Genomic DNA, 26093 nt, shown 5'->3' with positions numbered 1-26093 from the left:
TCACCACCACCATCACCACCATCACCACCATCACCACCACCATCATCATCACCAGCAGCTTCATCATTACCATCATCATCATCACCATCATCATCATCACCATCATCACCATCACCATCATCACCATCATCATCACCAGCAGCTTCATCATCACCATCATCATCACCATCATCATCATCACCATCATCAGCAGCTTCATCACCATCATCAACATCATCACCATCACCATCATCACCATCATCATCACCATCACCACCATCATCATCACCATCATCACCAGCAGCTTCATCATCATCACCATCATCTTCAGCGTCATCATCAGCATCATCATCACAATAATCATCACCATCATCATCAGCATCATCAGCAGCTTGACCCCTCCTGAGCGTTGCTCGTTTGGATGTTTTCCAGCTGCGGCGACAGCTGGGGCGACAGCTGGGGCGACAGCTGCGGCGACAGCTGCGGCGACAGCTGGGGCGACAGCTGGGGCGACAGCTGGGGCGACAGCTGGGGCGACAGCTGGGGCCACAGCTGGGGCGACAGCTGGGGCGACAGCTGGGGCCACAGCTGGGGCGACAGCTGGGGCGACAGCTGTGGCTGCTGCACCTTCGCCGCAGCAACCACAGCCAGCCGGGCAGAGAAAGGTGAGCCCAGGTGTCCACAGTGGCCGTGTCGGAGACCCTGGGGTCAACCTGGGGTCAGCCTGGGGTCAGCCTGGGGTCAATCAGGGGTCCCCTGTCTCTCCGTATCTCTCTCTCTCTCTCACCTGCCTCTCCCCCGTGTCTCCCCGTGTGTCTCCCCACGTGTCTCCCCGTGTGTCTCCCCATGTCACCCCACATCTCCCCGTGTGTCTCCCCCTGCCTCTCCCCCTGTGTCTCCCCGTGTGTCTCCCCCTGTGTCTCCCCGTGTGTCTCCCCCTGTCACCCCACATCTCCCCGTGTGTCTCCCCCTGCCTCTCCCCCGTGTCTCCCCGTGTGTCTCCCCCTGTCACCCCGTGTCTCCCCGTGTGTCTCCCCACGTGTCTCCCCGTGTGTCTCCCCACGTGTCACCCCGTGTCACCCCGTGTCACCCCCTGTGTCTCCCCGTGTGTTTCCCCCTGTGTCTCCCCGTGTCACCCCGTGTCTCCCCCTGTGTCACCCCGTGTCACCCCGTGTCACCCCGTGTGTCTCCCCATGTGTCTCCCCGTGTGTCTCCCCACGTGTCACCCCGTGTCACCCCGTGTGTCTCCCCACGTGTCACCCCGTGTCACCCCGTGTCACCCCGTGTCACCCCGTGTGTCTCCCCGTGTGTCTCCCCCTGCCTCTCCCCCTGTGTCTCCCCGCGTGTCTCCCCCTGTGTCTCCCCCTGTGTCTCCCCGCGTGTCTCCCCCTGTGTCTCCCCCTGTGTCTCCCCGTGTCTCCCCCTGTGTCTCCCCCTGTGTCTCCCCGTGTCTCTCCCCATGTCACCCCACATCTCCCCGCGTGTCTCCCCGCGCGTCTCCCCCATGTGTCTCCCCGCGTGTCTCCCCAATGTGTCTCCCCCTGTGTCTCCCCACGTGTCTCCCCAATGTGTCTCCCCATATCTCCCCGCGTGTCTCCCCGCGTGTCTCCCCGTGTGTCTCCCCACGTGTCTCCCCACGTGTCTCCCCACGTGTCTCCCCCATGTGTCTCACTGCGTGTCTCCCCCATGTGTCTCACTGCGTGTCTCCCCGCGTGTCTCCCCAATGTGTCTCCCCATATCTCCCCGCGTGTCTCCCCACGTGTCTCCCCACGTATCTCCCCCGTGTGTCTCTCCACGTGTCTCCCCCATGTGTCTCACTGCGTGTCTCCCCGCGTGTCTCCCCAATGTGTCTCCCCCATATCTCCCCGCGTGTCTCCCCACGTGTCTCCCCATGTCACCCCATATCTCCCCGCGTGTCTCCCCGCGTGTCTCCCCGCGTGTCTCCCCACGTGTCTCTCCACGTGTCTCCCCCGTGTGTCTCTCCACGTGTCTCCCCCGTGTGTCTCCCCAATGTGTCTCCCCCATATCTCCCCGTGTGTCTCCCCACGTGTCTCCCCACGTGTCTCCCCACGTGTCTCCCCCATGTGTCTCACTGCGTGTCTCCCCGCGTGTCTCCCCGTGTGTCTCTCCCCATATCTCCCCGCGTGTCTCCCCAATGTGTCTCCCCACGTGTCTCCCCATGTCACCCCATGTCACCCCATATCTCTCCGCTTGTCTCCCCGCGTGTCTCTCCACGTGTCTCCCCCATGTGTCTCCCCGCGTGTCTCCCCAATGTGTCTCCCCATATCTCCCCGCGTGTCTCCCCACGTGTCTCCCCACGTATCTCCCCCGTGTGTCTCTCCACGTGTCTCCCCCGTGTGTCTCACTGCGTGTCTCCCCCGTGTGTCTCTCCACGTGTCTCCCCCGTGTGTCTCACTGCGTGTCTCCCCGCGTGTCTCTCCACGTGTCTCCCCCGCGTGTCTCCCCGCGTGTCTCTCCACGTGTCTCTCCACGTGTCTCCCCCGTGTGTCTCACTGCGTGTCTCCCCCGTGTGTCTCTCCACGTGTCTCCCCCGTGTGTCTCCCCACGTGTCTCCCCCGTGTGTCTCCCCGCAGCGGTCTAGAGTTGTGTGCTTGTCCCAGCTGCCGTGCGAGGAGTCTTACAAGACGATGGACGTGGTGCATCTCGCCTTTCCCTTCGGCAAGGTCACCAAGTTTGTCGTCACCAGGAGGAGGCGCCAGGTGCCAGAGGACACACAGACACATGGACACATGGCTACACACACACAGACACACGGCTACACAGACACACAGACACACGGCTACACAGACACACGGCTACACAGACACACAGACACACGGCTACACAGACACACAGACACACGGCTACACAGACACACGGACACACACACAGACACACACAGACACACGGGCACGTGGACACACAGACACATGGACACACAGACACACAGACACACGGCTACACAGACACACAGACACACACACAGACACACACACAGACACACACAGACACACGGCTACACAGACACACGGACACACACACAGACACACAGACACACGGACACACGGACACACACACAGACACACGGACACACACAGACACACAGACACACGGCTACACAGACACACAGACACACGGCTACACAGACACACGGACACACACACAGACACACACAGACACACGGGCACGTGGACACACAGACACATGGACACACAGACACACAGACACACGGCTACACAGACACACAGACACACACACAGACACACACACAGACACACACAGACACACGGCTACACAGACACACGGACACACACACAGACACACAGACACACGGACACACGGACACACACACAGACACACGGACACACACAGACACACAGACACACGGCTACACAGACACACAGACACACACACAGACACACGGACACACGGCTACACAGACACACACAGACACACGGGCACGTGGACACACAGACACATGGACACACAGACACACGGGCATGTGGACACACAGACACATGGACACACAGACACACAGACACACGGCTACACAGACACACACAGACACACGGCTACACAGACACACGGGCACGTGGACACACAGACACGTGGACACACAGACACACGGGCACGTGGACACACAGACACATGGACACACAGACACACGGACACACAGACACACGGGCACGTGGACACAGACACATGGACACACAGACACACAGCTAACAAGGGCACATGTACACGGACACACACACAGACACACGGACACAGACACACGGACATACGGACACAGACACATGGCTACACGGACACAGACACACGGACACACGGCTACACAGACACACGGACACAGACACATGGCTACACGGACACAGACACACGGACACAGACACACGGACATACGGACACAGACACATGGCTACACAGACACACAGACACACGGCTACACAGACACACGCACACACGGCTACACAGACACACGGCTACACAGACACACAGACACACACAGACACACACAGACACACAGACACACGGCTACACAGATACACGGACACACACACACACAGACACACGGCTACACAGACACACGGACAGACACACGGACACACGGCTACACAGACACACACACAGACACACACACAGACACGGCTACATAGACACACGGACACACACACAGACACACAGACACACGGACACACGGCTACACAGACACACAGACACAGACACACGGACACACGGCTACACAGACACACAGACACACAGACACACGGACACACGGCTACACAGACACACAGACACAGACACACGGACACACGGCTACACAGACACACAGACACAGACACACGGACACACGGCTACACAGACACACAGACACACGGCTACACAGACACACGGACACAGACACACGGACAAAGACACACGGCTACACAGACACACAGACACACAGACACACGGCTACACAGACACACACACAGACACACAGACACACGGACACACGGCTACACAAACACACGGACACACGGCTACACAGACACACGGACACACGGCTACACAGACACACACACAGACACACGGACACACGGCTACACAGACACACAGACACACGGCTACACAGACACACACACAGACACACGGCTACACAGACACACAGACACACGGCTACACAGACACACACACAGACACACGGACACACGGCTACACAGATACACACAGACACACGGCTACACAGACACACACACAGACACACACACACACACAGACACACAGACACACGGCTACGCAGACACACAGACACACGGCTACACAGACACACAGACACACACACAGACACACGGCTACACAGACACACAGACACAGACACACGGACACACGGCTACACAGACACACAGACACACGGCTACACAGACACACGGACACACGGCTACATGGCTACACAGACACACGGACACACAGACACACAGACACACGGACACATGGCTACACAGACACACTCACAGACACACGGACACATGGACACAGCTACATGGACACCGCTACACGGAGACACGGACACACGGACACACGGACACACAGACACACGGACACACACACAGACACACGGACACACACACACGGACACATGGACACAGCTACATGGACACCGCTACACGGAGACACGGACACACAGACACACACGCGGACACACACACAGACACACACACGGACACACGGACACACAGACACACGGGGACACACACAGACACACGGACACACACACACGGACACATGGACACAGCTACATGGACACCGCTACACGGAGACACGGACACACAGACACACACGCGGACACACACACAGACACACACACGGACACACAGACACACGGGGACACACACAGACACACGGACACACACACACGGACACACACACACGGACACACACACACGGACAAATGGACACAGCTACATGGACACCGCTACACGGAGACACGGACACACAGACACACACACAGACATACAGACACACACACACGGACACACACGGACACATGGACACAGCTACATGGACACCGCTACACGGAGACACGGGACACACAGACACACACGCGGACACACACGCGGACACACACACAGACACACACACGGACACACGGACACACAGACACACACACAGACACACGGACATACACACACGGACACATGGACACAGCTACATGGACACCGCTACACGGAGACACGGACACACAGACACACACACAGACACACACACAGACACACACACAGACACACACATGGACACACAGACACACGGGGACACACGGACACACACACAGACACGGACACACAGACACGGACACATGGACACAGCTACATGGACACCGCTACACGGAGACACGGACACACACACAGACACACACACAGACACACACACACACACAGACACACACACAGACACACACACAGACACACACACACAGCCCCTCGCCTCTCCGTGTGCCCCCCCCGCCCCCCCACTCACTCCTAGTCGTTTCTCCCCCCCCCTCCTTATCCACCACCACCACCGCCACCCCCTTGCGATGACCCAAGGCGCTCATCGAATTTTCGGAGCACGAGGCGGCGGTGGCCATGCAGCGCTTCCACGCTGCCGAGCCGCTGATGCTGCATGGTGCCCAGGTGCACGTGCAGGTCTCTGACCGCTACCAGGCCATCGTCCTGAAGGTGCTCGCAAAACCAAGGGGTCAAAAACAAACCCCCTGACCTCGCCTTTACACCCTGAGTCTCTAGACACTGAGTCTCTGCTAGACCACGAGTCTCTACTAGACCCTGAGTCTCTACACCCTGAGTCTCTACACCCTGAGACTCTACACCCTGAGTCTCTACACCCTGAGTCTCTAGACACTGAGTCTCTACTAGACCCTGTGTCTCTACACCCTGAGTCACTACTAGACCCTGAGTCTCTACACCCTGAGTCTCTACACCCTGAGTCTCTACACCCCGAGTCTCTACACCCTGAGTCTCTACACCCTGAGTCTCTACTACACCCTGAGTCTCTAGACCCTGAGTCTCTAGACACTGAGTCTCTACACCACGAGTCTCTACACCCTGAGTCTCTACACCCTGAGTCTCTACTAGACCCTGAGTCTCTACACCACGAGTCTCTACACCCTGAGTCTCTACTAGACCCTGAGTCTCTACACCACGAGTCTCTACACCCTGAGTCACTACTAGACCCTGAGTCTCTACACCCTGAGTCTCTACTAGACCCTGAGTCTCTACACCCTGAGTCTCTAGACCCTGAGTCTCTACACCATGAGTCTCTACACCATGAGTCTCTACACCACAAGTCTCTACACCCTGAGTCTCTACACCCTGAGTCTCTAGACCCTGAGTCACTACACCCTGAGTCTCTACTAGACCCTGAGTCTCTACTAGACCCTGAGTCTCTACTAGACCCTGAGTCTCTAGACCACGAGTCTCTACACCACGAGTCTCTACACCCTGAGTCTCTACACCACGAGTCTCTACACCCTGAGTCTCTACTAGACCCTGAGTCTCTACACCACGAGTCTCTAGACCCTGAGTCTCTACACCCTGAGTCTCTACACCACGAGTCTCTACTAGACCCTGAGTCTCTACACCCTGAGTCTCTACACCACGAGTCTCTTCTAGACCCTGAGTTTCTACACCCTGAGTCTCTACTAGACCCTGAGTCTCTACACCCTGAGTCTCTACACCCTGAGTCTCTACTAGACCCTGAGTCTCTACACCCTGAGTCTCTACACCCTTAGTCTCTACACCCTGAGTCTCTACTAGACTTTGAGTCGCTACACCTTGAGTCTCTAGGTCCTGAGTCTCTAGACCCTGAGTCTCTAGACCCAGAGTCTCTACACCACGAGTCTCTACACCACGAGTCTCTACACCCTGAGTCTCTACTAGACCCTGAGTCTCTACACCCTGAGTCTCTACACCCTGAGTCTCTACTAGACCCTGAGTCTCTACTAGACCCTGAGTCTCTTCTAGACCCTGAGTCTCTTCACCCCGAGTCTCTAACACCCTGAGTCTCTACACCCGGAGGCTTGACACCCTGAGTCTCTACACCCTGAGTCTCTACACCCTGAGTCTCTACACCCGGAGGCTTGACACCCTGAGTCTCTACACCCTGAGTCTCTACACCCTGAGTCTCTACTAGACCCTGAGTCTCTACTAGACCCTGAGTCTCTACACCCTGATTCTCTAGACCCTGAGTCTCTACACCCCGAGTCTCTACACCCTGATTCTCTAGACCCTGATTCTCTAGACCTTGAGTCTCCAGACCTTGAGTCTCTACACCCTGAGTCTCTACTTGACCCTGAGTATCTGCACCCCGAGTCTCTAGACCCTGAGTCTCTACACGCTGAGTCTCTACACCCTGAGTCTCTACACCCTGAGTCTCTAGACCCTGAGTCTCTACACCCTGAGTCTCTACACCCTGAGTCTCTACTAGACCCTGAGTCTCTACTAGACCCTGAGTCTCTTCTAGACCCTGAGTCTCTAACACCCTGAGTCTCTACACCCTGAGTCTCTACACCCTGAGTCTTGACACCCTGAGTCTCTACACCCTGAGTCTCTACACCCTGAGTCTCTACACCCGGAGGCTTGACACCCTGAGTCTCTACACCCTGAGTCTCTACTAGACCCTGAGTCTCTACTAGACCCTGAGTCTCTACACCCTGATTCTCTAGACCCTGAGTCTCTACACCCCGAGTCTCTACACCCTGATTCTCTAGACCCTGAGTCTCTACACCCTGATTCTCTAGACCCTGATTCTCTAGACCCTGAGTCTCTACACCCTGAGTCTCTACACCCTGAGTCTCTGCACTCCGAGTCTCTGCACTCCGAGTATCTGCACCCTGAGTATCTGCACCCCGAGTCTCTAGACCCTGAGTCTCTACACCCTGAGTCTCTACACCCTGAGTCTCTACACCCTGAGTCTCTACACCCTGAGTCTCTACACCCTGAGTCTCTACACCCTGAGTCTCTACACCCTGAGTCTCTACACCCTGAGTCTCTAGACCCTGAGTGTCTACACTCTGAGACTCTGCACCCTGAGTCTCTTGACCCTGAGTTTCTTGACCCTGAGTCTCTACACCCTGAGTCTCTACACTCTGAGGCTCTACACCCTGAGTCTCTACACCCTGAGTCTCTACACCCTGAGTCTCTACTAGACCCTGAGTCTCTACACCCTGAGTCTCTACACTGAGACTCTACACCCTGAGACTCTACACCCTGAGTCTCTACACCCTGAGTCTCTATACCCTGAGTCTCTACACCCTGATTCTCTAGACCCTGAGTCTCTACACCCTGATTCTCTAGACCCTGATTCTCTAGACCCTGAGTCTCTACACCCTGAGTCTCTACACCCTGAGTCTCTGCACTCCGAGTCTCTGCACTCCGAGTATCTGCACCCTGAGTCTCTGCACCCTGAGTCTCTATACCCTGAGTCTCTACATGCTGAGTCTCTAGACCCTTAGTCTCTACACCCTGAGTCTCTACACCCTGAGTCTCTACACCCTGAGTCTCTACACCCTGAGTCTCTAGACCCTGAGTGTCTACACTCTGAGACTCTGCACCCTGAGTCTCTACACCCTGAGTCTCTACACCCTAAGTCTCTACATCCTGAGTCTCTACACCCTGAGTCTCTACACCCTGAGTCTTTTGACCCTGAGTTTCTTGACCCTGAGTCTCTACACCCTGAGTCTCTACACCCTGAGTCTCTACACCCTGAGGCTCTACACCCTGAGTCTCTACACCCTGAGTCTCTACACCCTGAGTCTCTACTAGACCCTGAGTCTCTACTAGACCCTGAGTCTCTACACCCTGAGTCTCTAGACCCTGAGTCTCTACACCCTGAGTCTCTAGATACTGAGTCTCTACACCACGAGTCTCTACACCCTGAGTCTCTACACCCTGAGTCTCTACACCCTGAGGCTCTACACCCTGAGTCTCTACACCCCGAGTCTCTACACCCTGAGTCTCTACACCCTAAGTCTCTAGACCCTGAGTCTCTGCACCCTGAGTCTCTACACCCTGAGTCTCTACACCCTAAGTATCTACACCCTGAGTCTCTACACCCTGAGTCTCTAGACCCCGAGTCTCTCCTCCCTGAGTCTCTACACCCTGAGTCTCTACACCCTGAGTCTCTACACCCTGAGTCTCTAGACCCTGAGTCTCTGCACTCCGAGTCTCTTCACCCTGAGTCTCTACACCATGAGTCTCTACTAGACCCTGAGTCTCTACACCCTGAGTCTCTACACCCTGAGTCTCTACACCCTGAGTCTCTACACCCTGAGTCTCTACACCCTGAGTCTCTACACCCTGAGTCTCTACTAGACCCTGAGTCTCTACACCCTGAGTCTCTAGACCCTGAGTCTCTAGACCCATAGTCTCTACACCACGAGTCTCTACACCACGAGTCTCTACACCCTGAGTCTCTACTTGACCCTGAGTATCTGCACCCCGAGTCTCTAGACCCTGAGTCTCTACACGCTGAGTCTCTACACCCTGAGTCTCTACACCCTGAGTCTCTAGACCCTGAGTCTCTACACCCTGAGTCTCTACACCCTGAGTCTCTACTAGACCCTGAGTCTCTACTAGACCCTGAGTCTCTTCTAGACCCTGAGTCTCTAACACCCTGAGTCTCTACACCCTGAGTCTCTACACCCTGAGTCTTGACACCCTGAGTCTCTACACCCTGAGTCTCTACACCCTGAGTCTCTACACCCGGAGGCTTGACACCCTGAGTCTCTACACCCTGAGTCTCTACTAGACCCTGAGTCTCTACTAGACCCTGAGTCTCTACACCCTGATTCTCTAGACCCTGAGTCTCTACACCCCGAGTCTCTACACCCTGATTCTCTAGACCCTGAGTCTCTACACCCTGATTCTCTAGACCCTGATTCTCTAGACCCTGAGTCTCTACACCCTGAGTCTCTACACCCTGAGTCTCTGCACTCCGAGTCTCTGCACTCCGAGTATCTGCACCCTGAGTCTCTGCACCCTGAGTCTCTATACCCTGAGTCTCCAGACCTTGAGTCTCCAGACCTTGAGTCTCTACACCCTGAGTCTCTACTTGACCCTGAGTATCTGCACCCCGAGTCTCTAGACCCTGAGTCTCTACACCCTGAGTCTCTACACCCTGAGTCTCTACACCCTGAGTCTCTACACCCTGAGTCTCTACACCCTGAGTCTCTACACCCTGAGTCTCTACACCCTGAGTCTCTACACCCTGAGTCTCTAGACCCTGAGTGTCTACACTCTGAGACTCTGCACCCTGAGTCTCTACACCCTGAGTCTCTACATCCTGAGTCTCTACACCCTGAGTCTCTACACCCTGAGTCTCTTGACCCTGAGTTTCTTGACCCTGAGTCTCTACACCCTGAGTCTCTACACCCTGAGTCTCTACACCCTGAGTCTCTACTAGAGCCTGAGTCTCTACACCCTGAGTCTCTACTAGACCCTGAGTCTCTACACCCTGAGTCTCTACACCCTGAGTCTCTACTAGACCCTGAGTCTCTACACCCTGAGTCTCTACACTGAGACTCTACACCCTGAGACTCTACACCCTGAGTCTCTACACCCTGAGTCTCTACACCCTGAGTCTCTACACCCTGATTCTCTAGACCCTGAGTCTCTACACCCTGATTCTCTAGACCCTGATTCTCTAGACCCTGAGTCTCTACACCCTGAGTCTCTACACCCTGAGTCTCTGCACTCCGAGTATCTGCACCCTGAGTCTCTGCACCCTGAGTCTCTATACCCTGAGTCTCTACATGCTGAGTCTCTAGACCCTTAGTCTCTACACCCTGAGTCTCTACACCCTGAGTCTCTACACCCTGAGTCTCTACACCCTGAGTCTCTAGACCCTGAGTGTCTACACTCTGAGACTCTGCACCCTGAGTCTCTACACCCTGAGTCTCTACACCCTAAGTCTCTACATCCTGAGTCTCTACACCCTGAGTCTCTACACCCTGAGTCTTTTGACCCTGAGTTTCTTGACCCTGAGTCTCTACACCCTGAGTCTCTACACCCTGAGTCTCTACACCCTGAGGCTCTACACCCTGAGTCTCTACACCCTGAGTCTCTACACCCTGAGTCTCTACTAGACCCTGAGTCTCTACTAGACCCTGAGTCTCTACACCCTGAGTCTCTAGACCCTGAGTCTCTACACCCTGAGTCTCTAGATACTGAGTCTCTACACCACGAGTCTCTACACCCTGAGTCTCTACACCCTGAGTCTCTACACCCTGAGGCTCTACACCCTGAGTCTCTACACCCCGAGTCTCTACACCCTGAGTCTCTACACCCTAAGTCTCTAGACCCTGAGTCTCTGCACCCTGAGTCTCTACACCCTGAGTCTCTACACCCTAAGTATCTACACCCTGAGTCTCTACACCCTGAGTCTCTAGACCCCGAGTCTCTCCTCCCTGAGTCTCTACACCCTGAGTCTCTACACCCTGAGTCTCTACACCCTGAGTCTCTAGACCCTGAGTCTCTGCACTCCGAGTCTCTTCACCCTGAGTCTCTACACCATGAGTCTCTACTAGACCCTGAGTCTCTACACCCTGAGTCTCTACACCCTGAGTCTCTACACCCTGAGTCTCTACACCCTGAGTCTCTACACCCTGAGTCTCTACACCCTGAGTCTCTACTAGACCCTGAGTCTCTACACCCTGAGTCTCTAGACCCTGAGTCTCTAGACCCATAGTCTCTACACCACGAGTCTCTACACCACGAGTCTCTACACCCTGAGTCTCTACTTGACCCTGAGTATCTGCACCCCGAGTCTCTAGACCCTGAGTCTCTACACGCTGAGTCTCTACACCCTGAGTCTCTACACCCTGAGTCTCTAGACCCTGAGTCTCTACACCCTGAGTCTCTACACCCTGAGTCTCTACTAGACCCTGAGTCTCTACTAGACCCTGAGTCTCTTCTAGACCCTGAGTCTCTAACACCCTGAGTCTCTACACCCTGAGTCTCTACACCCTGAGTCTTGACACCCTGAGTCTCTACACCCTGAGTCTCTACACCCTGAGTCTCTACACCCGGAGGCTTGACACCCTGAGTCTCTACACCCTGAGTCTCTACTAGACCCTGAGTCTCTACTAGACCCTGAGTCTCTACACCCTGATTCTCTAGACCCTGAGTCTCTACACCCCGAGTCTCTACACCCTGATTCTCTAGACCCTGAGTCTCTACACCCTGATTCTCTAGACCCTGATTCTCTAGACCCTGAGTCTCTACACCCTGAGTCTCTACACCCTGAGTCTCTGCACTCCGAGTCTCTGCACTCCGAGTATCTGCACCCTGAGTCTCTGCACCCTGAGTCTCTATACCCTGAGTCTCCAGACCTTGAGTCTCCAGACCTTGAGTCTCTACACCCTGAGTCTCTACTTGACCCTGAGTATCTGCACCCCGAGTCTCTAGACCCTGAGTCTCTACACCCTGAGTCTCTACACCCTGAGTCTCTACACCCTGAGTCTCTACACCCTGAGTCTCTACACCCTGAGTCTCTACACCCTGAGTCTCTACACCCTGAGTGTCTACACTCTGAGACTCTGCACCCTGAGTCTCTACACCCTGAGTCTCTAGACCCTGAGTCTCTAGACCCATAGTCTCTACACCACGAGTCTCTACACCACGAGTCTCTACACCCTGAGTCTCTACACCCTGAGTCTCTACACCACGAGTCTCTACACCCTGAGTCTCTACTAGACCCTGAGTCTCTACACCCTGAGTCTCTACACCCTGAGTCTCTACTAGGCCCTGAGTCTCTACTAGACCCTGAGTCTCTTCTAGACCCTGAGTCTCTTCACCCCGAGTCTCTACACCCTGAGTCTCTAGACCCTGAGTCTCTACTAGACCCTGAGTCTCTACTAGACCCTGAGTCTCTACTAGACCCTGAGTCTCTACACCCTGATTCTCTACACCCTGAGTCTCTACTAGACCCAGAGTCTCTACACCCTGAGACTCTACACCCTGAGACTCTAGACCCTGAGTCTCTACACCCTAAGTCTGTACACCCTGAGTCTCTACACCCTGAGTCTCTACACCCTGAGTCTCTACTAGACCCTGAGTCTCTACACCCTGAGTCTCTAGACCCTGATTCTCTAGACCCTGAGTCTCTACACCCTGAGTCTCTACACCCTGAGTCTCTACTAGACCCTGAGTCTCTACTAGACCCTGAGTCTCTACTAGACCCTGAGTCTCTACACCCTGAGTCTCTACACCCTGAGTCTCTACACCCTGAGTCTCTACACCCTGAGTCTCTACACCCTGAGTCTCTACACCCTGAGTCTCTAGACCCTGAGTGTCTACACTCTGAGACTCTACACCCTGAGTCTCTACACCCTGAGTCTCTACACCCTAAGTCTCTACACCCTGAGTCTCTACACCCTGAGTCTCTACACCCCGAGTCTCTTGACCCTGAGTTTATTGACCCTGAGTCTCTACACCCTGAGGCTCTACACCCTGAGTCTCTACACCCTGAGTCTCTACACCCTGAGTCTCTACACCCTGAGTCTCTCCTAAACCCTGAGTCTCTACTAGACCCTGAGTCTCTACACCCTGAGTCTCTAGACCCTGATTCTCTAGACCCTGAGTCTCTACACCCTGAGTCTCTACACCCTGAGTCTCTACTAGACCCTGAGTCTCTACTAGACCCTGAGTCTCTACTAGACCCTGAGTCTCTACACCCTGAGTCTCTACACCCTGAGTCTCTACACCCTGAGTCTCTACACCCTGAGTCTCTACACCCTGAGTCTCTAGACCCTGAGTGTCTACACTCTGAGACTCTACACCCTGAGTCTCTACACCCTGAGTCTCTACACCCTAAGTCTCTACACCCTGAGTCTCTACACCCTGAGTCTCTACACCCCGAGTCTCTTGACCCTGAGTTTATTGACCCTGAGTCTCTACACCCTGAGGCTCTACACCCTGAGTCTCTACACCCCGAGTCTCTACACCCCGAGTCTCTTGACCCTGAGTTTATTGACCCTGAGTCTCTACACCCTGAGTCTCTACACCCTGAGTCTCTACACCCTGAGTCTCTCCTAGACCCTGAGTCTCTACTAGACCCTGAGTCTCTACACGCTGAGTCTCTAGACCCTGAGTCTCTACACCCTGAGTCTCTACACCCTGAGTCTCTACTAGACCCTGAGTCTCTAGACCCTGAGTCTCTACTAGACCCTGAGTCTCTACTAGACCCTGAGTCTCTACTAGACCCTGAGTCTCTACACCCTGAGTCTCTACACCCTGAGTCTCTACACCCTGAGTCTCTACACCCTGAATCTCTAGACCCTGAGTGTCTACACTCTGAGACTCTACACCCTGAGTCTCTACACCCTGAGTCTCTTGACCCTGAGTTTCTTGACCCTGAGTATCTACACCCTGAGGCTCTACACCCTGAGTCTCTACACCCTGAGTCTCTACACCCTGAGTCTCTAGATACTGACTCTCTACACCACGAGTCTCTACACCCTGAGTCTCTACACCCTGAGTCTCTACACCCTGAGTCTCTGCACCCCGAGTCTCTAGACCCTGAGTCTCTAACACCCTGAGTCTCTACACCCTGAGTCTCTACACGCTGAGTCTCTACACCCTAAGTCTCTAGACCCTGAGTCTCTACACCCCGAGTCTCTACAACCTGAGTCTCTACACCCTAAGTCTCTAGACCCTGAGTCTCTGCACCCTGAGTCTCTACACCCTGAGTCTCTACACCCCGAGTATCTACACCCTGAGTCTCTACACCCTGAGTCTCTAGACCCCGAGTCTCTCCACCCTGAGTCTCTACACCCTAAGTCTCTACACCCTGAGTCTCTAGACCCTGAGTCTCTGCACTCCGAGTCTCTTCACCCTGAGTCTCTACACCACGAGTCTCTACTAGACCCTGAGTCTCTACACCCTGAGTCTCTACTAGACCCTGAGTCTCTACACCCTGAGTCTCTAGACCCTTAGTCTCTACACCCTGAGTCTCTACACCCTGAGTCTCTACACCCTGAGTCTCTACACCCTGAGTCTCTACACCCTGAGTCTCTACTAGACCCTGAGTCTCTACTAGACCCTGAGTCTCTACTAGACCCTGAGTCTCTACTAGACCCTGAGTCTCTACACCACGAGTTTCTACACCCTGAGTCTCTACACCCTGAGTCTCTACACCCTGAGTCTCTGCACCCCGAGTCTCTAGACCCTGAGTCTCTAAGACCCTGAGTCTCTAACACCCTGAGTCTCTACACCCTGAGTCTCTACACGCTGAGTCTCTACACCCTAAGTCTCTAGACCCTGAGTCTCTACACCCCGAGTCTCTACACCCTGAGTCTCTACACCCTAAGTCTCTAGACCCTGAGTCTCTGCACCCTGAGTCTCTACACCCTGAGTCTCTACACCCTGAGTATCTACACCCTGAGTCTCTACACCCTGAGTCTCTAGACCCCGAGTCTCTCCTCCCTGAGTCTTTACACCCTGAGTCTCTACACCCTGAGTCTCTACACCCTGAGTCTCTAGACCCTGAGTCTCTGCACTCCGAGTCTCTTCACCCTGAGTCTCTACACCACGAGTCTCTACTAGACCCTGAGTCTCTACACCCTGAGTCTCTACACCCTGAGTCTCTACACCACGAGTCTCTACACCCTGAGTCTCTACTAGACCCTGAGTCTCTACACCCTGAGTCTCTACTAGACCCTGAGTCTCTACTAGACCCTGAGTCTCTTTTAGACCCTGAGTCTCTTCACCCCGAGTCTCTACTAGACCCTGAGTCTCTACTAGACCCTGTGTCTCTTCACCCCGAGTTTCTACACCCTGAGTCTCTACACCCTGAGTCTCTACACCCTGAGTCTCTACACTCTGAGTCTCTAGACACTGAGTCTCTACACCCTGAGTCTCTACACCCCGAGTCTCTACACCCTGAGTCTCTACTAGACCCTGAGTCTCTACACCCTGAGTCTCTACACCCTGAGTCTCTACACCCTGAGTCTCTACACCCTGAGTCTCTGCACCCTGAGTCTCTACTAGACCCTGAGTCTCTACACCCTGAGTCTCTGCACCCCGAGTATCTACACCCTGAGTCTCTAGACCCTGAGTCTCTACTAGACCCTGAGTCTCTACTAGACCCTGAGTCTCTACTAGACCCTGAGTCTCTACACCCTTATTCTCTACACCCTGAGTGTCTACACTCTGACACACTACACCCTGAGTCTCTACACCCTGAGTCTCTACACCCTGAGTCTCTTGACCATGAGTTTCTTGACCCTGAGTCTCTACACCCTGAGTCTCTACACCCTGAGTCTCTACACCCTGAGTCTCTACTAGACCCTGAGTCTCTACTAGACCCTGAGTCTCTACACGCTGAGTCTCTAGACCCTGAGTCTCTACACCCTGAGTCTCTACACCCTGAGTCTCTACTAGACCCTGAGTCTCTACTAGACCCTGAGTCTCTAACACCCTGAGTCTCTACACCCTGAGTATCTACACCCTGAGTCTCTACTAGACCCTGAGTCTCTACTAGACCCTGAGTCTCTACTAGACCCTGAGTCTCTTCACCCCGAGTCTCTAACACCCTGAGTCTCTACACTTTGAGTCTCGAGACACCGAGTCTCCAGACCTTGAGTCTCCAGACCTTGAGTCTCTTGACCCTGAATCTCTACTTGACCCTGAGTCTCTACATGCTGAGTCTCTACACCCTGAGTCTCTACACCCTGAGTCTCTACACCCTGAGTCTCTAGACCCTGAGTGTCTACACTCTGAGACTCTACTAGACCCTGAGTCTCTACTAGACCCTGAGTCTCTACTACACCCTGAGTCTCTACACCCTGATTCTCTACACCCTGATTCTCTAGACCCTGAGTCTCTACACCCTGAGTCTCTGCACCCTGAGTCTCTACTAGACCCTGAGTCTCTACTAGACCCTGAGTCTCTACACCCTGATTCTCTAGACCCTGAGTCTCTAGACCCTGAGTCTCTACACCCTGAGTCTCTACTAGACCCTGATTCTCTAGACCCTGAGTCTCTAGACCCTGAGTCTCTACACCCTGAGTCTCTACTAGACCCTGAGTCTCTACTAGACCCTGAGTCTCTACTAGACCCTGAGTCTCTACACCCTGAGTCTCTACACCCTGAGTCTCTACACCCTGAGTCTCTAGACCCTGAGTGTCTACACTCTGAGACTCTACTAGACCCTGAGTCTCTACTAGACCCTGAGTCTCTACTACACCCTGAGTCTCTACACCCTGATTCTCTACACCCTGATTCTCTAGACCCTGAGTCTCTACACCCTGAGTCTCTGCACCCTGAGTCTCTACTAGACCCTGAGTCTCTTCTAGACCCTGAGTCTCTACACCCTGATTCTCTAGACCCTGAGTCTCTAGACCCTGAGTCTCTACACCCTGAGTCTCTACTAGACCCTGAGTCTCTACACCCTGATTCTCTACACCCTGAGTCTCTACTAGACCCTGAGTCTCTACACCCTGATTCTCTACACCCTGAGTCTCTACTACACCCTGAGACTCTAGACCCTGAGTCTCTACACCCTAAGTCTGTACACCCTGAGTCTCTACACCCTGAGTCTCTACACCCTGAGTCTCTACTAGACCCTGAGTCTCTACACCCTGAGTCTCTAGACCCTGATTCTCTAGACCCTGAGTCTCTAGACCCTGAGTCTCTACACCCTGAGTCTCTACTAGACCCTGAGTCTCTACTAGACCCTGAGTCTCTACTAGACCCTGAGTCTCTACTAGACCCTGAGTCTCTACACCCTGAGTCTCTACACCCTGAGTCTCTACACCCTGAGTCTCTGCGCCCCGAGTCTCTACACCCTGAGTCTCTACTAGACCCTGAATCTCTACTAGACCCTGAGTCTCTACTAGACCCTGAGTCTCTACTAGACCCTGAGTCTCTACACCCTGAGTCTCTACACCCTGAGTCTCTACACCCTGAGTCTCTACACCCTGAGTCTCTACACCCTGAGTCTCTACACCCTGAGTCTCTAGACCCTGAGTGTCTACACCCTGAGTCTCTACACCCTGAGACTCTACACCCTGAGTCTCTACACCCTGAGTCTCTACACCCTGAGTCTCTTGACCCTCAGTTTCTTGACCCTGAGTCTCTACACCCTGAGGCTCTACACCCTGAGTCTCTACACCCTGAGTCTCTACACCCTGAGTCTCTACACCCTGAGTCTCTACTAGACCCTGAGTTTCTACACCCTGAGTCTCTTCACCCCGAGTCTCTACACGCTGAGTCTCTACACCCTGAGTCTCTACTAGACCCTGAGTCTCTACTAGACCCTGAGTCTCTACACGCTGAGTCTCTAGACCCTGAGTCTCTACACCCTGAGTATCTACACCCTGAGTCTCTACTAGACCCTGAGTCTCTACTAGACCCTGAGTCTCTACTAGACCCTGTGTCTCTTCACCCCGAGTTTCTACACCCTGAGTCTCTACACCCTGAGTCTCTACACCCTGAGTCTCTACACTCTGAGTCTCTAGACACTGAGTCTCTACACCCTGAGTCTCTACACCCCGAGTCTCTACACCCTGAGTCTCTACTAGACCCTGAGTCTCTACACCCTGAGTCTCTACACCCTGAGTCTCTACACCCTGAGTCTCTACACCCTGAGTCTCTGCACCCTGAGTCTCTACTAGACCCTGAGTCTCTACACCCTGAGTCTCTGCACCCCGAGTATCTACACCCTGAGTCTCTAGACCCTGAGTCTCTACTAGACCCTGAGTCTCTACTAGACCCTGAGTCTCTACTAGACCCTGAGTCTCTACACCCTGAGTCTCTACACCCTGAGTCTCTTGACCATGAGTTTCTTGACCCTGAGTCTCTACACCCTGAGTCTCTACACCCTGAGTCTCTACACCCTGAGTCTCTACTAGACCCTGAGTCTCTACTAGACCCTGAGTCTCTACACGCTGAGTCTCTAGACCCTGAGTCTCTACACCCTGAGTCTCTACACCCTGAGTCTCTACTAGACCCTGAGTCTCTACTAGACCCTGAGTCTCTAACACCCTGAGTCTCTACACCCTGAGTATCTACACCCTGAGTCTCTACTAGACCCTGAGTCTCTACTAGACCCTGAGTCTCTACTAGACCCTGAGTCTCTTCACCCCGAGTCTCTAACACCCTGAGTCTCTACACTTTGAGTCTCGAGACACCGAGTCTCCAGACCTTGAGTCTCCAGACCTTGAGTCTCTTGACCCTGAATCTCTACTTGACCCTGAGTCTCTACATGCTGAGTCTCTACACCCTGAGTCTCTACACCCTGAGTCTCTACACCCTGAGTCTCTAGACCCTGAGTGTCTACACTCTGAGACTCTACTAGACCCTGAGTCTCTACTAGACCCTGAGTCTCTACTACACCCTGAGTCTCTACACCCTGATTCTCTACACCCTGATTCTCTAGACCCTGAGTCTCTACACCCTGAGTCTCTGCACCCTGAGTCTCTACTAGACCCTGAGTCTCTACTAGACCCTGAGTCTCTACACCCTGATTCTCTAGACCCTGAGTCTCTAGACCCTGAGTCTCTACACCCTGAGTCTCTACTAGACCCTGAGTCTCTACACCCTGATTCTCTACACCCTGAGTCTCTACTAGACCCTGAGTCTCTAGACCCAGAGTCTCTACACCCTGAGACTCTACACCCTGAGACTCTAGACCCTGAGTCTCTACACCCTAAGTCTGTACACCCTGAGTCTCTACACCCTGAGTCTCTACACCCTGAGTCTCTACTAGACCCTGAGTCTCTACACCCTGAGTCTCTAGACCCTGATTCTCTAGACCCTGAGTCTCTAGACCCTGAGTCTCTACACCCTGAGTCTCTACTAGACCCTGAGTCTCTACTAGACCCTGAGTCTCTACTAGACCCTGAGTCTCTACTAGACCCTGAGTCTCTACACCCTGAGTCTCTACACCCTGAGTCTCTACACCCTGAGTCTCTAGACCCTGAGTGTCTACACTCTGAGACTCTACTAGACCCTGAGTCTCTACTAGACCCTGAGTCTCTACTACACCCTGAGTCTCTACACCCTGATTCTCTACACCCTGATTCTCTAGACCCTGAGTCTCTACACCCTGAGTCTCTGCACCCTGAGTCTCTACTAGACCCTGAGTCTCTACTAGACCCTGAGTCTCTACACCCTGATTCTCTAGACCCTGAGTCTCTAGACCCTGAGTCTCTACACCCTGAGTCTCTACTAGACCCTGAGTCTCTACACCCTGATTCTCTACACCCTGAGTCTCTACTAGACCCTGAGTCTCTAGACCCAGAGTCTCTACACCCTGAGTCTCTACACCCTGAGTCTCTACACCCTGAGTCTCTACTAGACCCTGAGTCTCTACACCCTGAGTCTCTAGACCCTGATTCTCTAGACCCTGAGTCTCTAGACCCTGAGTCTCTACACCCTGAGTCTCTACTAGACCCTGAGTCTCTACTAGACCCTGAGTCTCTACTAGACCCTGAGTCTCTACTAGACCCTGAGTCTCTACACCCTGAGTCTCTACACCCTGAGTCTGTACACTCTGAGTCTCTAGACACTGAGTCTCTACACCCTGAGTCTCTACACCCCGAGTCTCTACACCCTGAGTCTCTACTAGACCCTGAGTCTCTACTAGACCCTGAGTCTCTACACCCTGAGTCTCTACACCCTGAGTCTCTACACCCTGAGTCTCTGCGCCCCGAGTCTCTACACTCCGAGTCTCTACACCCTGAGTCTCTACACCCTGAGTCTCTACTAGACCCTGAATCTCTACTAGACCCTGAGTCTCTACACCCTGAGTCTCTTGACCCTGAGTCTCTACACCCTGAGTCTCTACACCCTGAGTCTCTACACCCTGAGTCTCTACACCCTGAGTCTCTACACCCTGAGTCTCTACTAGACCCTGAGTCTCTACTAGACCCTGAGTCTCTACTAGACCCTGAGTCTCTACACCCTGAGTCTCTACACCCTGAGTCTCTACTAGACCCTGAGTCTCTACTAGACCCTGAGTCTCTAACACCCTGAGTCTCTACACCCTGAGTATCTACACCCTGAGTCTCTACTAGACCCTGAGTCTCTACTACACCCTGAGTCTCTACACCCCGAGTCTCTAGGCCCTGAGTCTCTAACACCCTGAGTCTCTACACTTTGAGTCTCGAGACACCGAGTCTCCAGACCTTGAGTCTCTTGACCCTGAGTCTCTACTTGACCCTGAGTCTCTACATGCTGAGTCTCTACACCCTGAGTCTCTACACCCTGAGTCTCTACACCCTGAGTCTCTACACCCTGAGTCTCTAGACCCTGATTCTCTAGACCCTGAGTCTCTAGACCCTGAGTCTCTACACCCTGAGTCTCTACTAGACCCTGAGTCTCTACTAGACCCTGAGTCTCTACTAGACCCTGAGTCTCTACTAGACCCTGAGTCTCTACACCCTGAGTCTCTACACCCTGAGTCTCTACACTCTGAGTCTCTAGACACTGAGTCTCTACACCCTGAGTCTCTACACCCCGAGTCTCTACACCCTGAGTCTCTACTAGACCCTGAGTCTCTACTAGACCCTGAGTCTCTACACCCTGAGTCTCTACACCCTGAGTCTCTACACCCTGAGTCTCTGCGCCCCGAGTCTCTACACCCCGAGTCTCTACACCCTGAGTCTCTACACCCTGAGTCTCTACTAGACCCTGAATCTCTACTAGACCCTGAGTCTCTACACCCTGAGTCTCTTGACCCTGAGTCTCTACACCCTGAGTCTCTACACCCTGAGTCTCTACACCCTGAGTCTCTACACCCTGAGTCTCTACACCCTGAGTCTCTACTAGACCCTGAGTCTCTACTAGACCCTGAGTCTCTACTAGACCCTGAGTCTCTACACCCTGAGTCTCTACACCCTGAGTCTCTACTAGACCCTGAGTCTCTACTAGACCCTGAGTCTCTAACACCCTGAGTCTCTACACCCTGAGTATCTACACCCTGAGTCTCTACTAGACCCTGAGTCTCTACTACACCCTGAGTCTCTACACCCCGAGTCTCTAGGCCCTGAGTCTCTAACACCCTGAGTCTCTACACTTTGAGTCTCGAGACACCGAGTCTCCAGACCTTGAGTCTCTTGACCCTGAGTCTCTACTTGACCCTGAGTCTCTACATGCTGAGTCTCTACACCCTGAGTCTCTACACCCTGAGTCTCTACACCCTGAGTCTCTACACCCTGAGTCTCTAGACCCTGAGTGTCTACACTCTGAGACTCTACTAGACCCTGAGTCTCTACTAGACCCTGAGTCTCTACTAGACCCTGAGTCTCTACACCCTGATTCTCTACACCCTGATTCTCTAGATCCTGAGTCTCTACACCCCGAGTCTCTGCACCCTGAGTCTCTACTAGACCCTGAGTCTCTACTAGACCCTGAGTCTCTACACCCTGAGTCTCTACACCCTGAGTCTCTACACCCTGAGTCTCTACACCCTGAGTCTCTACACCCATAGTCTCTAGACCCTGAGTGTCTACACTCTGAGACTCTACACCCTGAGTCTCTACACCCTGAGTCTCTACACCCTAAGTCTCTACACCCTGAGTCTCTACACCCTGAGTCTCTAGACCCTGAGTGTCTACACTCTGAGACTCTACACCCTGAGTCTCTACACCCTGAGTCTCTACACCCTAAGTCTCTACACCCTGAGTCTCTACACCCTGAGGCTCTACACCCTGAGTCTCTACACCCTGAGTCTCTACTAGACCCTGAGTCTCTACACCCTGATTCTCTACACCCTGAGTCTCTAGACCCTGAGTCTCTACACCCCGAGTCTCTGCACCCTGAGTCTCTACTAGACCCTGAGTCTCTACTAGACCCTGAGTCTCTTCTAGACCCTGTGTCTCTTCACCCCGAGTTTCTACACCCTGAGTCTCTACACCCTGAGTCTCTACTAGACCCTGAGTCTCTACTAGACCCTGAGTCTCTACACCCTGATTCTCTACTCCCTGAGTCTCTACTAGACCCTGAGTCTCTACATCTTGAGTCTCTAGATCCTGAGTCTCTAGACCCAGAGTCTCTAGACCCTGAGTCTCTACACCCTGAGTCTCTAGACCCTGAGTCTCTACACCCTGAGTCTCTACACCCCGAGTCTCTACACCACGAGTCTCTACACCCCGAGTCTCTACACCACGAGTCTTTACACCCTGAGTCTCTACACCAGGAGTCTCTACACCCTGAGTCTCTACACCCTGAGTCTCTGCACCCCGAGTATCTACACCCCAAGTCTCTAGACCCTGAAAATCTACACCCTGAGTCTCTAGACCCTGAGTCTCTACACCCTGAGTCTCTACACCCTGAGTCTCTACACCCTGAGTCTCTACTAGACCCTGAGTCTCTACTAGACCCTGAGTCTCTACACCCTTATTCTCTACACCCTGAGTGTCTACACTCTGACACTCTACACCAGGGGTCGGGAACCTTTTTGACTAAGAGAGCCATGAAAGCAAAAAATTTGGAAATTTATTTCAGTGAGAGCCATATAATATATTTTAAAAGTGAATTCAACTAAATGTCAGTATAATAAGCCTCTGAATTTATTCTTTTAAATAATGTTGTTATAACACTCACCATTAATGCGACTTCTGGTGCTGCATGGATTTGCTGATGTCTTTGTAGTCGGGTTGGTACTTGGTGAGGTTAAGCTTCATGCAAGCGTTGAGGCTTTCATCCGTTAAACGTGATTGTAGGTTGGACTTGATGTTTTTAAGATGTGAGAATGACTGCTCACATGCATACGTAGATCCAAACATGGTCAATACAGCAATACTCACACGCTGCAGTGTGTGGTATGTGACAGGAAGCGCGTTCCAAGTTTTGAGAATCAGCTGGTCTTCGGGTTGGAGTTTTTTCATTTCTGTCCACATGTGCTTGCTCGCCAACTCCGCTTTCTGTCGTGTGATTCTTTCCAAATCTTCATTCAGTGACTTGAACTTATTCACCCACATGTCTGAGGCCTTCAGGTCAGCCACTTCTGCTTCAAAATCTCTGACGGAGACACCAGGGATGTAATTCAGGTCGGCTGTGTTCAGTGAACACTCGTTTGGATGGGTGATGAACTTAAAAAGACGAGTGTGCTCACGAAATTCTCCAAAGCGTGCTTTGAAGGACTGTAGGAGACTGGATGTGCAGCCAGCTAGCTGGTGGAGATCAAGGTTTTGAATGGGCTCACTTGCTGTGCATGCATCTTTAAATTGGCTCAGTTTTTCAAAATGTAGTAAACGACCTGTTTCAAGATCCGTGATGAAAAGCTCCAGCTTGTTTTCAAAAGCAAATACAGCTTGTTGAAGGGATAACACTGTATTTCCAATGCCTTGCATTTTCACGTTGAGCTGGTTCAGATGTTCAGTCAGATCTACGAGATAGTAAAACTTGAGGAGCCACTCGGTGTCGGCTAGCTCAGGATGCCCGACGCCTTTCATTTCAAGGAAAGTCCGGATTTCGTTCAGGCAAGCCGCAAAACGGCTAAGCACCTTCCCTCTTGACAACCAACGCACATTGCTGTGCAAAAGCAGACCAGGATAGTTATTTACAACTTCATCCAGCAGTGTTTTAAACTGGCGATCATTTAAGGCTCGGGCAACAATAAAGTTGATCACACGAATGACCAGCGACATCACTTCGCCAAACTGCCTGTCACACATCTGAGCACAAAGTGCCTCCTGGTGTATAATGCAATGGAAACTTAGGATGGGTCTATTTTCATGTTCACGGAGAAGCGCCACAAATCCTTTGTTTTTCCCCTCCATACACGGAGCACCATCAGTACACACTGAGAGAAGTTTATCCATAGGTAGACTTTTTTCTTGAGCAAACTCCATGAAAGACTTGAATAAATCCTCACCTCTTGTGGACCCTTTTAATGGCAGAACAGCAAGACTTTCTTCGCGCAGTGTGTCACCAACAGCATATCTTGCAATCACGCTGAACTGCGACAAATGGCTCACGTCTGTTGACTCATCCAAAGCCAGAGAAAAGAACGGCGCTGCATTTATGTCCTTCACTTGCGTTTCCTCCACTTTGTTTGCCATCACGATGGTACGATCATGAACAGTTCTTGCCGACAGAGGCATGTCTTGTATCCGTTTGATTATCTTGTCTTTGTTCGGAAGATCATCAAAAAGTTCATTGGCTACATCCAGCATGAACGTTTTAGCATACTCGCCATCTGTGAATGGTTTTCCGTTCCTCACTATTGCTAAAGAACCAGCAAAGCTAGCCGAATTATAGTCACCTTGCCGGGTCCATACGCGGAGTTGCTGCTGGCTAGCTTGCACCCTGCTCAGAAGCTCTTGGCACGCTTTCTTTCTGCTGTCTCCCGCAGGGTATTTTGATGCAAAGGTAGCGTGGCGCGTGTCGAAGTGCCGCTTTACATACGACCGTTTCTACGATGTAATTTTGTCATTGCAAATTAGACACACCGCAGAACCCGCTCTCTCCACAAAGGCGAATTCTTCGGTCCATTCGTCCTGAAATGTACGATACTCGTCGTCTTTTTTTCTTTTCGCCATCTTCTTCGTCGAAGGGTTAGCTTTGAGCTAATGACCGAGCAGACGCAGTCTCAGACTGATTCAAAAGGGGGCGTTTACCTGTTTTACCCAG

At 53.1% G+C, this 26093-nt stretch overlaps 1 protein-coding gene across 3 annotated transcripts in view; it reads left to right on the top strand.

Moving 5' to 3' along the window:
- Nucleotides 1-26093, top strand: part of LOC116958799 (uncharacterized) — a 109923-nt gene that overhangs the window by 19636 nt on the left and 64194 nt on the right. Inside the window, exons 5-7 of one of the 3 annotated variants that reach the window (XM_076057647.1) lie at nucleotides 460-644; nucleotides 2574-2699; nucleotides 6045-6176. In XM_076057647.1, coding sequence (XP_075913762.1) covers nucleotides 460-644; nucleotides 2574-2699; nucleotides 6045-6176 — 443 coding nt within the window. Of the gene's footprint in view, nucleotides 1-411; nucleotides 645-2573; nucleotides 2700-6044; nucleotides 6177-26093 lie in introns of all 3 variants that reach the window. The other 2 variants (XM_076057646.1, XM_076057645.1) reach the window with 2 other exon arrangements.

Source organism: Petromyzon marinus, chromosome 83 (genome assembly GCF_048934315.1).
Source record: "Petromyzon marinus isolate PM22_M1 ecotype Great Lakes invasive population chromosome 83, UKy_Petmar_22M1.pri1.0, whole genome shotgun sequence".
NCBI classification, from domain to species: domain Eukaryota; kingdom Metazoa; phylum Chordata; class Hyperoartia; order Petromyzontiformes; family Petromyzontidae; genus Petromyzon; species Petromyzon marinus.
This window is presented reverse-complemented; position numbering and strand designations above follow the sequence as displayed.